The sequence below is a fragment of the Etheostoma spectabile genome, chromosome 16 (assembly GCF_008692095.1).
Source record: "Etheostoma spectabile isolate EspeVRDwgs_2016 chromosome 16, UIUC_Espe_1.0, whole genome shotgun sequence".
Lineage (NCBI taxonomy): Eukaryota > Metazoa > Chordata > Actinopteri > Perciformes > Percidae > Etheostoma > Etheostoma spectabile.
This window is the reverse complement of record NC_045748.1, coordinates 16142069-16160111: the sequence shown is the minus strand read 5'-3', so window position 1 is coordinate 16160111 and position 18043 is coordinate 16142069. Positions and strand designations below refer to the sequence as shown.

At 39.7% G+C, this 18043-nt stretch overlaps 1 protein-coding gene across 1 annotated transcript in view; it reads right to left on the bottom strand.

Moving 5' to 3' along the window:
• The window catches only part of dym (dymeclin), a 53129-nt gene that overhangs the window by 16236 nt on the left and 18850 nt on the right, over positions 1-18043 (bottom strand). Inside the window, 8 exon segments of the mRNA XM_032539984.1 lie at positions 10629-10677; positions 10680-10709; positions 11972-11973; positions 15055-15149; positions 15255-15368; positions 15526-15651; positions 16914-17092; positions 17212-17397. Of these exon segments, the coding sequence (XP_032395875.1) occupies positions 10629-10677; positions 10680-10709; positions 11972-11973; positions 15055-15149; positions 15255-15368; positions 15526-15651; positions 16914-17092; positions 17212-17397 (781 nt within the window).

Sequence of the window (18043 nt, the reverse complement as noted above, 5' to 3'; positions counted from 1 at the left end):
TATCGTAATATGGTAAGTGTTGTCTTCACCTGGTTTGGCTGCATTACAGTAAAGTAATGTAATTTTCTGAACTTACCAGACTGTTCTAGCTATGTAAAACAAATATATAAAAAATGAAATCTAACAATTATAATCCTGCAGTGTGTGTGTGTGGACATCAATTTACATACACACCACCGCTCTTCAGCTACTAGCAATAAAATGCAGACTGTGTACTATCGACCATGATGTGACAGTAGCTTAGAAAGGGACTGTGAAATTTAAAAAGGTAGACGCTAGAAAAAAGCTAAACATTATGACGACGCTACTGCATCATTGTACAAATTGTAGGATTCTGTATTAAATAAAGAACTTAATTATAAGCTTAACTGACAGGTTCAGCCAGTTTCTTGAATTGCCATCTTTGCTTTACAGGAAGCCTCGCCTTAGAGAGTACTCATCAGCAACTTCCTCTGGGTTACATCCTGCCTCACTTCAGGCTTAAAATGAGAGAAAGGTGTATTCCCCTGCAAGTATAGTAAATTCTGTTAAATACATTAGAATCAGGTGCTGAGTTAACTGGTTTAATGTATAGATGTAAAAATCAGTAAAGCTTTATGGTAAAAAGAAGAATAAAAAAAAAATCTTGTTTCTTATGCGCTATGAGACATATTTAAAACTTTAAAAAAGTAAGATTTAAAACCTTAAAAAAGTGTAATAAAGCACATACAGGAATCTGTTTAGCCACGTTACTATGGAAAAAACAAACAACTTTCATTGAAAAGGATATGGGCTTTTATGTTCTCAATCGCAAGACTTCTCCTTAAGGATTCATTTTCATCACAAACATCATTGCTCGGATGACGACGTGTTTTGACTAAGAATTTGTTAATACCAGCTAAGACCAGATTCAAAACAGCAGCTCAGCGAGACTGCTGCGACAAGCTGATTGAAAGCTGAGATTCTACCTCCAATCTGGGCTAACCATCTGTAACAGAACTGCCTGTAGTATTATTTTATACTCCATCTTCGGTGCCTTGCTTCAGATACAAGTCCTTATCTTACAAATAACTTTGCTTGCTGTGGGCCTTTTTTAACAACACATAAGTGTATGCACAAGCTCATGCACATGAACAAACAATCACCCCCTGAAAGTAACCAGGGGGATAAGGATAATTTTTTATAACTGTATTCTGTTGTAAGTTGACTTGATTCAGGCTTGCCACACAAAGGCATTCATTTCCAGGCTGGTAGACAAAGGTGTGCGGTAGGCAGACCTGAAGAGACAAGTGGACAGCAGGAGAGCTGGCTATAATGAGGATTGATTGTGCGTCTGGAAGCAGAGGTGGCTCTCTGGGCTCGACTCTACTGCCTAGATAGACCTGCTCCACAGTGGCACGCCATAATTAGACAGAAAGCAGGCACAGATATGGAAGACAACTGAGTGGGAGGAGGAGGCGACAGAGGAAGGAAGACAGCAACAAAATGAAACCATAGAAGAATGGAGTGTGGGGGTTAGTTGATGGAGATGATGGAGAAAGTGAATGCAATGAAGAAGAGACAAAAGGAGCAGAGAAAAGATGAGATGCCTAGTGTGTTTGTTCTCTAGCTCTGTACCCAGCTTAATGAGATTAGCCTGGCAGAAAAGAAATGCCACACTGGGGAATTCAGGTCACATGAAAATAGGCTAGCTAGACGTCTGCCTGGCCCTGTGTGTATGTTTGTCAAGTGGATGAGATTAAGAGGGCCATGGTCTACTTGAAACTCAGACAGGATTTAAATATGTTGGCTCCTCCTCCTCTTACTGTGTTCTCTCACACTTGTTTTTCCCGAAAATGTATCAGCTCGACAGCCCGAAAACACCTTACGTGTTTATATGACTGCATGAAACCATTACAGCCTTTCCTTTCTTTCTCTTGCTCCCCTACCTCATTTTTCCTTCCCTTCTCTGTTCTGCTCCTTCTCCTCCAGTCATGTGCTATTTTCCAGCCTGCTGCATTGTCATTTAGTCACAGCCACTCATGCCACTATTTAATGTCTTCTCTCCACCCAGGAAAACACAGGCCTCAGACATGAGCTATATCATTAGTCTCAATAATCCTGCCTTACTTTACGGCTTTGTGTTTGCGTGCTTTCTTTCAACCGTCTGATTCTGCTGTTAATTCGTCAACATGCTGAGGACACATGTGTTATGTCTGCAGGTATGTTTGACATTTGCTATCGGAGAAGGAAAATTACAGAGTTCGCAGATGCAATCAGTGCCTGAAAAGGACACTGTCGGCACTACATCTGTGTGGTGTGTGTGTGTGTGTGGTGTGTGTGTGTGTGTGTGTGTGTGTGTGTGTGTGTGTGTGTGTGTGTCTAGATGCCCTTTCATACCATTCCATGTTTTTACGCATGTTTGTTTGTGTGGAAAGGGTGTTTAGAGACACAGACATGTAAATCCCTGTAAAGTAGGAGCTGGCATCATTAAACCAATAGCTTAGTGATTCCCTGGCTGGCCCCGCTGCACACTGCAGGCTGTTGCAGGGCAGACAAACCAGACATATTAAGAAAGAGTACTGAGAAAGACAAGGGCATGGAGATAAACACAAATACACACACTAGCAAAAAGAGAGAGTTAAAAGCTGCACCTGTAAGACAGAGGTTTTAATCGTTTTAGAATGCACACCATTAATCAGAAATAGAAAGAAAATTTGGATTTTTTTGTCCTTGATATAATATTATAAAGGGCAAAACAAGAGGGAGGGTTTGAATAGAAAAGATAAATAAGAAAGAAAAAAAAACACCACAGACAGACAAGAGAGGGTCAGACTGGCTGAGTAGCGGCAGCTTGTCCAGTCTTTTTAAATGGGTCATTGTCTGACCTGCGTTATGGTACCACGGCCACGTCATAATCACACCCATTTTGTAGAACACTGCACCCAGGCAGCCTCTTATTACTCCATAACCTCAAAAACATCTTTGTGACCACCACCACACACACACACACACACACACACACACACACACACACACACACACACACACACACACACACACACACACACACACACACACACACACACACACACACACACACACACACACACACAGGGATGTGTTTAGGAAAGACTGTGTTGGACAATCGCTGCATCACTGTCTGTTTGGAGGGGATGTCCAGCATGTTTGCAGACAGACACCTTATTATCAGTTCAAATGAGCACACAATCTCTCAAAGACTTGGCAAGCAGTAACAGCACGGGTGTGGTGGGGGGCATCACAGCAGTGATGTCGATAAAAAAGATGACGCCAACAGCTGCAACAGCACTCTGGCAGATAGGTGGGCAGTGCTAATTGATTTGCTGCTAGCTGTGCTTTGTTTTGCTGTGCCTGGATCAGGAAAAGACCAGAGCTCAGCGGGGCTGCCCTAATTACCATTAGGAAGCAGACAATCATTAGGACCCCGGAACACCTGCTGCCCAGGGATAAACACAGAAAAAATCGGAGCGAAAGAGGAGAGAAGATAAGAGGCTGACAGATATATAGAGAGACAGGCTAACAAGTAAACCAACAACTAGGTCTAATATCATCTTCACTAGGCAGGTGAGGAAAGAAATTCAGAAGATAAGAGACTAAAAAGGGGGTCAGTGAGGAAGTCAGCTCCCCGCAGGATACTGACTTAATGAGAGGAACACAAGGGGACAGACTTTTATTGAGACTGAGAGGATAGGATAATGAGCAACATAAAGGGCATCAGTCTAAGAGGTTACGTAGAATTTATACATTTTGAACTCATTATAGATTATTTTATTCAGTGTTAACTTTTCTAAAGACCACCAAAGACTTTTCTTCAGTACACCTTGAGTTTAGTTCATTTTGTACGGGTGGCTTTATTAAACCCCTTTTACTGGCATTTTTTACAAACAACACCTCAGTGAGAGGTCAGACCAAAAACAGCCTTGTGTTACTTTTTTCCCCAAGGGGCTGCATTAATGACGATGTGTTGCTTTAAGTTATCGGTGACAAAATGAAATATCAGGAAGTCCAGTTTGATCCCTGAGTTTAAAGGCATATGGCTCCCTTTCCACCTGGTAATAAATTCAGATCTAAGTGACCCAATCACAAGTGGACAGCTCTAGGAATGTGTGTTCTCCATTTAATAAATAAAGAAAAAGTAAGAAATGTGACAGCATAATTGATACTTCAATTAATCAATTCCTACTTTCAGATAAACCATGTATGAAGGGACACACTGATCTCTGCCCTTGCACATAATTTAGTTTCAGAGTCTCCATCAGCACCGTGGAATTAGGCTGCATTTGCACCTGGTATTAAAATCAAATCCAAGTTATCCGATCAGAAGTTGACAGCTCCAAGTACGCGTGTTCTCACCTGGAAGCAGAATGTGTTAAAATGTGGTCTTCAATACTTCACTTGCCCACTCTATTTGCAAATAAAAACATACTGTACATTATTTCCATTTGCACATATCAGTAGGCTGGATGGTTTTGTTTGTGTGTGTGTGTGTGCGGGTGTGTGTGTGTGTCTATTTCAATTCCAAAGGCCAAGGGAACTTTATCAGGATGCATATAGTATCCTGGATCCATGAAATATCTGGCCTTTAAAATAAAAAGCTGCCTGCCTCTATGAGAATTCACCATAGGGTTGTGTGTACCTATGTCCCCTGCAGTTTAAGGAAGAAAATTTATTTATTTATGATACGTTATTCATTCAAAACGAAAATTGGTGTCCTTAAAGTTGAATTTTTCCTATTTTTTTTAATTAAGGCATTAATATCAATTTCCATAAGATGAATTTTTTATTCCTCTTTTTAGTCAACTTTAGCATTGGTTCATAAATTTATGAGCAGCACTGTACATTATACATACGTATTTATTAAATATTTATGCACTACTTGAAAACGCTACACTGGGGAAATTACAGTTAGGATACATGGGTTTATACTTAAATATTTTTTCCACCCTGGTGTGAGAGCAATCTTGTCCCATGTACAAGAGACAAGAGCTCAACCACTACAATAAAAGAAAAGAGATATGGGACATTGAAGTCTGAAATATTAATTATATAACATAAGTAAGCACAAGTGTGTTTGAGTCACCGACTGAAAATGTAAACACACTCAAGGGAATGAAAAATTGAAAGAAAAAGGAAGAAAAAAAGGTTTGGTTTAAATGATATGTTCACCTACATATTTCAGAGACTGTACATGAATCAGCAGCTATAGCCATCTAGGAGCTATTGTAGCATTAATAGAAAAACTGTGGATTTTGCAAAACTATTTTGTAGCCTAATACAAATTTCCTGGAAGGCCTGATAATAAACAGAAGGCATAATGTTTATTATCTCTTGATATATCCTTGGGCTCTGCTTCTTCCCTAAACAAAAGGAATGGTGCTGCACAGCTAATTCATGTGTCTCTCTGGCTATTAAAAAGAGATCACAGATTGCGACTAAAGCAGCGCACATAAACACATAGACAGGGTGGTCCAATATGCGTCTGGCTCTCTCTCTCTCTGTGTGTGTGTGTGTGTGTGTGTGTGTGTGTGTGTGTGTGTGTGTGTGTGATTGTAGACTTTTCCCAGCAATGTGCAACAGTAAACAGATGAAGAGGCACAGAAGTAATATTACTACTACCACTGGCTCGGAGCATAAACAGTAACACACATCCCAATGCAATATCACATACTTTCTTGTTTTATGTTTGTTTGTTTGTTTGTGTGTGTGCATGAGCACATACTGCATGTCACTGCACTTATCCCAAAGGGCAAGAAGAAAAACAACAACATGTGCAATCAGAGGTGCAGAGGCTGCAGAGAGCAGGGGTGGGGCCCCGAGAGGGTTGCCCTGCTTGGACTGGGAGCCTCTGGCTGTCCCTTGGGGGCTCAAGGGCCCTTACCCTTCACTCTTTCTTCCTGACACTAACCAGACACAGCAGCTCAAACCATACAGATGGGTGGGTGGAGAGAGAGAGAGAGAGAGAGAGAGAGAGAGAGAGAGAGAGAGAGAGAGAGAGACCAAGAGGCAGACATAAAGAGGGAGTAAATAGAAGAGGAGAAAGAGAAAACAGAGGGAGACATTAAGACATAAGCAGAATGAGCCAAGCTTTAACCCACAGCTTAGAGCATTTGACGTTGCTTTTTCACATCCTCCTCCCTCGTAAAAGAGAGCAATTACATGTCCAGGGCAATCTCACATTAAACAAACATTAGTTCTCTCTCCAGAGCGAGACTCAGCAACATTACATTGTTTCCAGATGCCCATCACAAGCCCACCCTCTCTTCAAACGCTCCTCATCTCCTCTCCTCCTGGTTGTTTCTCCCATTTCTATCGTTCTTCTTTTCTCCTCATGTTCTGTTCCATTATATCTCTCCCTATAGCTCCCTAAACTTCCCATGTTAAGATGAGAGTTTGTGAATAACACCAGAGAAGGCTGCTTTCAATTACACAGACACATTCTTCACTTCTACTGGAGGAGAAAAGGAGAGCCAGCGATGGAGAAAAAAAAGGAGTTGGCACAACTTATTCTAGAGGTCACCAAAGCCAAACCTTAGAACCGTGGCCAGTGTGTGAGGTTATTATAATTGGCCTAATATGAAAAGCTAGTTTCAGACTGATGATGACGGAGGGTAGAAGTAAATGGCTGGTCAGCTAATGTTTATCTCGTAGATAATGTTTTAAACTTCTTTCTTTAACTTCACTTGTGTGGAATACATGTCCTTTCCTATTTGCCATTGTATAAAACGTTTTAAACCAACTGTTTATTGTTTATCTATGACCTCATTCCTCCATTTCTATGAACGAATGAGCCAGATAGTTGCACATTCTGGAAGAGTTTTGAAAATGATATAGTATCTAAAACAACACATACAATCACACTTGAAGGGAAACATATTATTACATATTCTGAATGTAAAGATAGCAATTTATGCAAATCTCTTCATTTTGTTAGGTAAATTCCATTTTCAAAGATTTCTTTCCCAAATAAACACCTTGTTTTAAATGATTCCAAATTGAGACCGACATGCACTTTGAGTCTCTTGGTTTGGTAAAAAAAATAGGAAAGGTATTTTAATGGCTGTTGTCTATTCAAGATTAATTAGTTCTTTTTAGAACTCCTGCCGTCAGCATCTTTGATAGGGTTTGCAAGTACGTCACTTCTTTATTTCTTTATCTTTTTATTTCTTCCCGTTTGGATTGTTACTTTCCTACTTATTTTTGTGTTATGTCATTTTGTTTTTGCTGACTGTGATGACTGAGTGTTTTTAAATTAAATTCTGAAAAGATTTACAAAAAAAAAGAGTCAGATATTTGCTTAAAATTGAGTCTATATGCAAAGACACTTTAAATCCTCATTGTGGCACACACTAAGACATCACACAATGGGATAGAATGGGACAAAAATAAATAATCCCATGTAAAATTCACTGCAGCATAATGGTTAGTAAGAAGAAAAAGTCAGAAAAATAGTTATTCATTTAAATTAAACAAGTAAAAATGCCAAAATTGTCTAGTTCCAGCAACATAATCGCAATATTTGCTGCTTTGCTTTGTTTTATGTAAACTGAATAAAAGTTTGTGGAAGGCTGCTTGGACAAAACAAGCTTGGACAAAATTATATATAATCAAATAATAAAACAATGCAAATTAATGGATGATGAAAATGAACTGTTTGTAGCATCCTTACAGATAAAATCTACATTTGAAACCCTATATCTATGCCACACTTCAATTCTAATAAAAATAAACAAGCAGCTCTGTGAGGCAGTACTTGGAGACAGTAGTGCATTGAGCTAAATGATAACTTAACATCCAAACATGCTCACAAGGACAATGCTAACATGTTTAGCGTGTTAGCATACTAACATTTGCTAAACCAAAGTACAACTGCTGATAAGAATGTCACTAGTTTTGCAGGCATTTGGTCAAAAACAACAAGTTTAAGTATTTACCACATACTACAATTCATTCCGACTTCCAAAGCCTTCTGAAAAGGGACCTTACAAGGCTTTGCCATATGCGCAGAAGCACCACTGACAAAGACCAAGATGTTTACAACCAAATACGTGTGAAAAGCTGATTCTGCTGTCCAAGACACAATTAAACTGAATTTATATCTCGAAGTAGGTGTTATGTGTGCACATGCTCAGAAGGCAAACAATACAATATGTTCCTTTTAATCAAGAGATGTCAATAAAGCTAAAAGTTGAACAATAAGTCACAGGAACCCTTGAAGACATGGGAACCAATGTCATATTGAGTTAGTATAGTCTAAGCTCAAGGATAAACAGCTGTATCAGAAAAGTTGACCAGTTCTGCCTTACTAGCCTATGACCCAGACTGGATGTTAGACACTTTTCTATGGAAAAAACCCTCGTAAAATTCCCATGATATAATCCTACTAGAAATGTGTCTAATGCCCTTGAGCAACACATTGGAACTACACCAAAAGCAGGAGCGCTGTTGTGTAGTCCACCTTACCCAACGATCCCTCACTGTGTGTGGGTGTATTTGTCTTATTATTGTTGTCACTATTATTATGTTCACTCCAAGCGCACGCTCCTGTGTAAACAGCTGGCTGGACCAATATTTTCAACAGAGAAGATATAACCAAGGCAAAGTAATCCGTTTTTATGTTTTTCTTTTCCACCTTCAGTCATATACAGTGGGTGTTTATGCATGGGTGTAAATAAAACAGAGCATTAAAAGAAGCCCTGGAGGAAGAAAGCATCAAAACAAAGATGGATAATTGCATTATATATGTTTTTATGGGTGTGTGTTTACGTGTGCATAGATGTCTGCTTATAAGGGGGCCTCATCAGATAGTCGCTACATGGTTGAAAGAGCACTCAAATACACTCACGTTTCCACGGCACCTAAGGGTATCTAAGGGGGACCTCCTAATACATCTCCAAGCCCCAAACACACAAGTATGTTTACGCACACACACACTTGTCTAGGACAATGCAAATCGAATGAGACAGCCAGACTGAGAAGAAGAAAAAAATAATCTAAACACAATACAGACAGTTTTACAGTCAATAGTCAACAGCGTGTACTCATTGGCCCGGTGTGGTGTACGAACAAGATCTATAGATACTTAGTTCACTGCATTGGGAAAACATCATTTTAAATCTATTGGTTTAAGCTCTGCCACTTAGTCACTGCTGGGGTGCTGTTGAGATTTCAATTTCAGATAAACACTGATGTTTCAGAGAATGATGGATTTTATCATCCAATTTAAAAAAAAACAAACAAAAAAAACACTTTCATCAAATATTACTCTACAAGTGAAGAATCCATTTCAGTACATATTAAATGTGTGGGATGTGAACTGAAAAAGTAATGAGAAGAAGACAAAGGATTGGAGTAGACAGAGCTGCATATTGCGACTCAATGCTGGTTCTGCAGTAACAGGCCTTCAATTTAAATGTAGATCCAGCATCAAACTGTGCACCACATCCTCAAATGAATCCCGCTGAGCGCCTAAACTGGTCGACTTAACGGGGGCCGGGAGCAAAATGTGGCCTTGTCTCAGTCTTTTACAGCAGACTAAGAGAAACATTGAAACATATTTCAAAATCCATGATAGAGGAGATGCTACAAAGCAGCACACACACATCATTGTGTTTTTTTCTTGTTCACTTAAAAAAAAAGCCGATTAATACATTGGTTGATGAACCGAACATTTAGCATTTTGCTGGTTACAGCTTTGTATTTAAATATTCTGATGATTGCTTGTTTTTCAAACCATTATAAAATGTTGGGGTAAAAATAGCAATAGGGTTAATTTAGATGAGAAGTTCAATACCACTGTCACATCTTTATGCTAAATATGAAGCTTCAGCCAGCAGCTGGTTGACTGGAACAGCTAGCCTGACTCCATTCAAAGGTAGAAAAATCTGCCTACGAGCACCTATAAAGCTCATCAATAAAATGTTATCTCTCGTTTGTTCAATCCAAACAAAAACTGATGTAAAAAAATGACAATGACGATTTTATAGGGGTCATACATGGGTCTATTTCTACATATAACAGTAATATATTCCCATACATGAACATAAGTCTTTTTGCTAAGCTCAGAGTGGTATTGATCTTCTATCAGCAAGGAAGTGACACACCTTGCTGATCACATTTCCCAAAATCTTGTCTTCTTACGAAACAATGGTCTTTAGTAACTACTGACTCATCACAATAGATTGATGGATGATAATTCTTGGTAGATCAAATTTTAAAAATGCTAAACAAAAAAAACTAAAATCAAAATCCATGCTACTACACGTAACCTCACACTCACTAAACTGTCCCAAACACCCATGTCAACGTCTGTACGTTATCCAAGTAGATATAATTTGGCAACTGCCCATTAACTGATTGCCGGTGGGGGGGGGAAGAGAGGAGAGAGAGAGAGAGAGAGAGAGAGAGGAGAGAGAGAGAGAGAGAGAGAGGAGAGAGAGAGAGAGGAGAGAAGAAGCGAGAGAGAGAGAGAGAGAGAGAGAGAGAGAGAGAGAGAGAGAGAGAAGAGAGGAGAGTGTGTGGGTGGGTGTGTGTGTGTGTGTGGTGTGTGTGTGGTGTGTGTGTTTGGTGGGTGTGTGTGTGTGTGTGTGTGTGTGTGTGTGTGTGTGTGTTACTCACATAGTCAGCAAGGCGTGTTGTCTCCCTGTCTGCCTCTCAGAGACTGTGTTGCCTGCTCCAAACCTTGTTGTGCTTTTTGGAAAGCAAAGCAACAACTGCGAGGAGACACAGAGAGGGAACAGGAGTGAAAGCAGCAACGACGAGTGAATGATACACTTCAGCAAAGAACCCAAACACAGTCGTCACACTGCACATGTTGATCAGTAACTAATGTGCTTTAAATACACAAACAGTGGCCTTTAACTGAAGAAGGAAATTATTATTCGAGACGGGACTGTTTTGCTTTCTAAATGAGCCCTTTGAAATAAAGAATAATAATTACTTTTGGAATAATAATAATAATAATAATCATGAAATTGGCAGGAGACAGTTTTAGAAATGATGTGTCAAAATACTAAACATTGTGCTTAATCAACCATTCATTTACAATCACAACCCCTTTTTTTTTAAACCTGGCTTGTATTTGGCCTGCACAGGTTGCAGCCTTAGTTACTTGAAGATTTGTGTGTGTTTGTAGGTGACAGGTGACAGACTGACTTTACCCTTTGTGTGTGTGTGTGTGTGTGTGTGTGTGTGTGTGTGTGTGTGTGTGTGTGTGTGTGTGTGTGTGTGTGTGTGTGCGTGCGCACGCGCCACACTCGGTTGTCTGGATGGGACTGCATTATTGAATTTGATGGCTGGACACAGACATACATCAAGAGTATGCTTGGGCGACCTTGGGTAGCAATAGGGTGGGTCAATATACACACAAACTATTAATGGCATAATGTTGACGCAACAGTAAACTGATTCACCAAACGTGTGGCCACGCAAAAGACTTTAGAGAAAACACTTTTTTTTAAAGTAACTTCAGTGAGTAGCGCCTGTGCAAAGAACAATTGGAGTGTTTTTAACTAACAACAAAAAAAAAAAGATATAAAAACAAGTCTCCTATTTGGTTGAAAATTATTTTTCTTTTTTTAACCTCTTTATTACATCTCATCTTATTCAATGTGGTGTTTATCATCATAATTATTAATGACCTTCTGTTTTAATTACAACTTTTTAATAGTCTTTTCAGGCCCCGGAGGCTGGTGAATGCTTAAATTGTGTGTCAATCAAGGAAAAAAAAAATTAACGAATAAATTAAATTAAATGACAGCAAAGGGCTAGGGAAACTCTGATGCAGAGCTCAGCTAAGCCCCCTTTCGAGCTACACCTGTCCATCTGTCAGCACTGGAAAACACACACACAAAATCTCTCAGCATTCTTTCTCCAGGCTAATGGGCCGAATGATAGGTGAATGGCGATATCTGAGCAGCTATGAGGAGGTCTACTTGTTATCTACAGACCTTATGTCAAAGGCCCTATTAGCCACGACTATTTAATGGGACCTGTTGTACTCTCTAGCCAGTTTTTTTCTATTTCAAATGAAAGACCACCGACCAAGTTCCACCTGGGACATTTGCCCACAATAACATCCCTCATTTGGGCCGAGGCAGTGACGGACAGCGCTCGGGAAACAGCGACACAGAAGGATTTCCACACTGATGGCCTGATCCCAAAATCAGTTACGAGGCTGAAGTAACGACAGACGGATCCCCCCCCAGACACACTGGAGATGTAAAGGTGCTCTGTCTCTACCAGTTCAAAGGATTCTTTTTTATCTGGACACACACAGTGTGTGGGTATGTACCGTGGATATGGACATTTGTATGTATATGTATGCATGTTTACACATTCATTGTAAGACTTGCGTGATTCAAATGAAAATTATAAAAGTTTTGCATTTGAAATGTGATTAGTCCATCAATCAACTTTATTAATACCAATTTTTGCATATATATTTAACACTTTGACGTCTAAGACTTTTACACCTCAGACATGCGTAAAAACCCTTTTTGGCAATATTCTTTGCCAAAAACATTTGTTTCATCCACAAATTGAAAAAGCGCCTATAAATAGGTTTGTGTTAGTGACTTGTAGACTACAGCTGAAACGATCCAAAGATGCTTAAATAACAGATTATTCGAATGAAAGGAAATTAACAAGCAACTATTTTCACGTTTAATCAGTCATTCTAGTACAAAAAATAGGCTCCAGCTTCTCAAATGTGAATATTTTTTGTATAATAATAACAAAATAATAATAAGAGTTTTGTAGCTATGGACTGTTGGTCAGACCAAACAAGGCATTTTAAAGACGTCATTGTGGGCTGTGGAAACTTCATCTTTTGCCATTTGCTGACGTGTAAACAATTAATTGAGGGAGTAACTAGTGAATTAATCTAACACATGATCATGTGTGGTGACAGAGGAGACTGTGGATATGGAGGACATAATGCAACAGAAAGTTAATATTGATGGTAAGAGAGGATAAATAGAAATAATAAGGTAAAATGCGAGGTGGTGGTAAAAAATTCCAACCCAACCTGCTGTCTGTAAATAAACGGCACACACTATGATTGTCTCAAAGAGTTAATTAAGGAGCAGAGTTCAGCAGTGCCTGGTAGACATTTGGAAATTCCTGGCAGGAAATTCCCCTTATCTAGCCAGCCAGTCAGTTTAGCCCAACCCTGGCCATCATAGTCATCATCATTATCATCATCAGACATGGAGTCAGTTGCTCTACACTAAAGGACAGACATGAACACATTCACAGACAGTGTTCCTCTCTGACTCAAAACACCAGAGAGTCACAGATATGGAGAGAGACACAGGCAGCGAGATAAGAAGATCCTTGAATGTGCGTGAATGTGTGTCTTCAGGGAAGAAAACCTTCCTTCCTGGAGTTAACAAACAGGCATAAATTACTCTGTGTGTGCGCTTTTGACCTTGCCCTCTCGACCTCTGTCTCCTCGTCAGCCAAACTCTCTCTCTCATTTACCTCGACTTTAATAATAACAACTTATACTGTTTATTGATCCAATTGGGGAAATTACAATTTACACTCTGCTTTGTTAGAAATCATTACGGATAGGCCACACACACACACACACACACACACACACACACACACACACACACACACACACACACACACACACACACACACACACACACACACACACACACACACACACACACACACACACACACACACACACACACACACACACACACACACACACACACACACACACACACACACACACACACACACACACACACACACACTTTAGTGGGGTGCCAGTGACCAGCGCCCTGACAGGGTATGGTGCCTTGGTCAAGAGCACCTGGCAGCGCCCAGGTAATAAACTGGCATCTCTTCAGCTACCAATCCACACTCTGTATTTTGGTCCGTACTGGGAATTAAACCAGCAACCCTCCGGTTCCCAACCCAACTTCCTACGGACTCAGCTACTGCCACCCCAAGTGTTACATAATGTTCTCTCTACACAGGCAGATCACTTGCTCAATATTTAATTTCTTCCTCTCTTCTGCTGCAGCCACTTTCAAGTTACTATAATGATCATTAAAATGAATGAGTGTGCTTGGGTGTGAATTAAAACCTTGTCTTTGGGCAATTTCCGTCTCTCTTTCGTGTCTTTGCTTGCCTCACACAGATTAAGATTGTGTTGAAGCCTGCCACTTACTCATAGCAGCAATTAAACAGTTGAAACACAAACCAGCTAAATGTGTGATGTATGCTACTTATGCTGCTGGTTTCAGTACACAAAACTACAAAGATGTCAGAAAGCATGTTATCAACTGTGCAATAGCTCTAGTTTGGGCTTACTATATCCTCATCCACGCCCTGAGGGAGGGCTCTGGCTGAAACACATTTACTGTTTTGATGGTGTGCCATCTTCTCCCACTTTATTAACTGATTTATGTTTTTGACCCAGTTTCTCTCTCTGGGATGCACAATTGTTGTCAGTTTAATTCATTCATTCAAATTCATCTGTCAGCCAGAAAGGAAGCACATTCAGTACAGTTTCAGAGATATGTAGATTCAGATATGACAATGCCATGAGACAATATAACAATATACAATGGATTTTATGGTATTTACTTTCACTAAAAACTGGCATCCCTGTCTGGTAAATTTATCCCTTAACAATCTATTCATCATATCAACACAGGCATCAATTTTGTGATATAAAATCTGATTTACTGTGATTTTATCGATATGAAGACCGTCAAATATAAAAAGGTCAGTATCCAGATTCTAATTTAAACAAACCACTAAAGGTAACTTATTCAATGACAAAAAGGCAGTACTGAACTACACAATAAAAACTTTACCTTTACTTCAGTGTTTGACAACTTTGCTTTTAGTTTTTAACCACTTTTAATATTCGTCCAAAGCAATACTTTACTAGAATAAGATCAGAGCTGGAATAGGTTTTATAAAATAAGATAGAATAGCTCTCGAAAATGGATTAACGGCAGAAAGAAGCTACCATTTAACATTTTATATCATCTTCTGGTATATTGTACGCCTCCAATATGTCCTCACCTGATAATGCGCTGAGCAGCATACTGGTGGAGACAACGAAACTGGGCTGACATGTTGGCAAGTGCAGCAAGACAGTTGGTGTGGAGGTATTTATCCTGGGGAGGTATGTGGATGTGATTAATTACTATTTGGGTTCTGAATTCATAGCGGTTTACTTTGCAAGTGAACAAACTGTACGTTTGAATATGTTTTAAACTTACTCTAGTCCGGGTCATGTTGAATTGGATGGTGCGGATGACCACCAGGATGAGCAAACTGCCAAGTGAGATCTCTGTCAATGTTCTCTCTGTGTACCATGAGACATTCTTCAATACCTGCGAGAGGGAGAGAGACTAAGAAATAAGACATTTCAGATGAGTTGGTAAAAACATCAGGAATTATTGTGATTATCCCGGCCACTGCAATTAAAGGAATGTTGAAGTGGTAACACCTGACATGTGAACAATGTGCATTAAAACTTTGTCTACCCACCACCTCATGGATGGAGCGATTGAAGGCATCATCCTCTGTAAGGATGAGGAGGATAATGAGGGCCATGTAGACATGATGAGAATTTCTGTCCTCCACGTGGTAAAGGATTTCGAGGATGGGCAACACCTGACAGGAAGAGTGGGAGTGCAGAAGGAAGAGCTCAGCATGTGTGTGTATGTGTAGACACAGAAATTGCATTAATTAAATCTTGGTTACAATATTCCACAATCAAACAGCCGGTGAGGACAAAAAGGAAAATAGAAATCTTGCGACAGATGCTATTGAAAAGCTGAATACCAAAACATAAGGTGTGTACAATGAAAAATGTATTCTTTTTATTATTATCTTCACGGAAAGGAAGATTCTGGCCCAATGCAATCATACTACATAAATACTGAGTGAGTACCGAGTAAAAGAAACAGTAAAAGCAGCACTGCGGATGCTTGTTGAGAATACATTTACACCATTTACTAATTTATGGCTGCCAAACTATAGGTGGAGGCAGATGTTATATTCAGAAGTATGCAAAGCAGATGGTAAAAGTGATCTGATAACAGTATGCAAAGGATTTCATTCTATGAATGATACTGTCCGATTGGAAGCAGTTAGTAGCTTGCACAGTGAGCGATGAACCCATACAGATGCAGTGTTAGCTCATTACACTGTCGTGCAACGGTGCTTTATTGTGGCTAGACTCATTAGTAATGACACACACACACACACACACACACACACACGCACGCACACACGCACGCACGCACGCACACACACACACACGCACACACGCACGCACGCACGCTAATGACGACATTTTATTAAAATAACACAGAAAGGTCATACTGACATACTGCAGTTTCAAAATCTGATTGTAGATTAAAGTAATTTCCTGCACATTTGGCTATTAGTTTTAGTTGAGATGCCCAAGTCTTTTTAAACCTTGTACAAAGGCTAAACAATATACATGACTCCTACATCCACTCCTTTCAATAAAACCAAATTATTTAGTGTTACACTGTGTGAAAGAGCCTCATATGTGACTGTCTACCATGCTCATATGTGATACCATCTGACTTGCTGAGCAAAAGATTGATTTTCATTCACTAAACTGCCTCAGTACATTCACTCTGCTGTAAGGAATAACTGGCACTGTCCCACATGGAAAAAATAGCACCAGCTGCCATTACATACATTCTCACGGTTTACCGAGCCTTAGCATTGGTCCCAGATGAAACCATTTCATGGCCATACCCAAGTGTGTAAGGAAGGACTGCATAATGTGTTTTACCTTGTCAATAAACTACACAACAAAATATCAGACCAAGACAGGAATAATGAATGTGCATGCATGTGTGTAGATTAACAATTTTCTTCATTGTGATCCCACCCACCAGATTGTCCATATCGGTTCTGGAGAGCATGTATGTCCTCATGTTGGTGTTCTGGTGAAGGAGGGTGTACAGTAGAAGTGTGGCCTGATCCGAGCGCTGCTGCTCACACAAAGCTGTGTACAGACTGTTGAAATTGATTTGGAAAGTGTGAGGTTGCTCCACGGACAGCGACGATGTGTCTAGATGGGTAAATATTATCAAGAGTATTATTTTATTACATCACTACCCTCTGATACATGGCATACACATGAACAACTCTGAAATATGTACAATGGATTAAAATAAACAAAAATATTACCTTGTGTGTTTCTGAAACAAGTAATAGCTTGGCGGTAAGGGTTGGGCCAGTCAGGCCCGTCTGTCAAATTGGCTAGGACCAGCAGTAACAGAAGGCTCTGATTTGACAAAGGTAAGGGGTTGTGTTCCTGGTCTATGCCGGCTTTGCTGCCAGCTCCACCCAATGTAAAGACACTCCACAGCCCACCTGGAGATGGACAAACACACACACACACAAATAGTACACAGATACAAATAATAATAATAATTATTATTATTAATGTATATATATATAAAAAAAAACTACTTCCAATATGACAGAATTTTATACGATCAAACATAAAAACCTAGAGGACATTATACAACATCTGAAAACCTCCTCCTGTTGCCTTGATATTCTGCCAATGGGTGTTTTCAAAAATGTTTCCAATTGTTTGGCTTCTGATCTTCTACAGATTGTGAACACGTCTCTTCTTTCTGGTATCTTTCCACAGGCCCTGGAAACTGCAGTGATCAAGCCACCCTTAAAAAAGAACAATCTAGACACATCACTAATAAGCAACTATAGGCCGATATCAAACCTTCCGTTTTTAATTAAAATCATTGAAAAAGCGTTTTTTCAACAACTCAACCATTTCTTGTCACTAAACAACAGTTTTTATACCTTTCATTCGGGTTTCCGACCACACCACAGCACTGAGACGGCTAATGACATCCACCTTAACACAGACAGTGGCAAAACTTAAGTCTTAGTATTACTTGATCTCTGTGCTGCATTCGACACGGTCAACCATGACATATTACTTTTAATTACCGATTGAAAAACTGGGTTGGCCTTTCTGGCTCAGTACTAA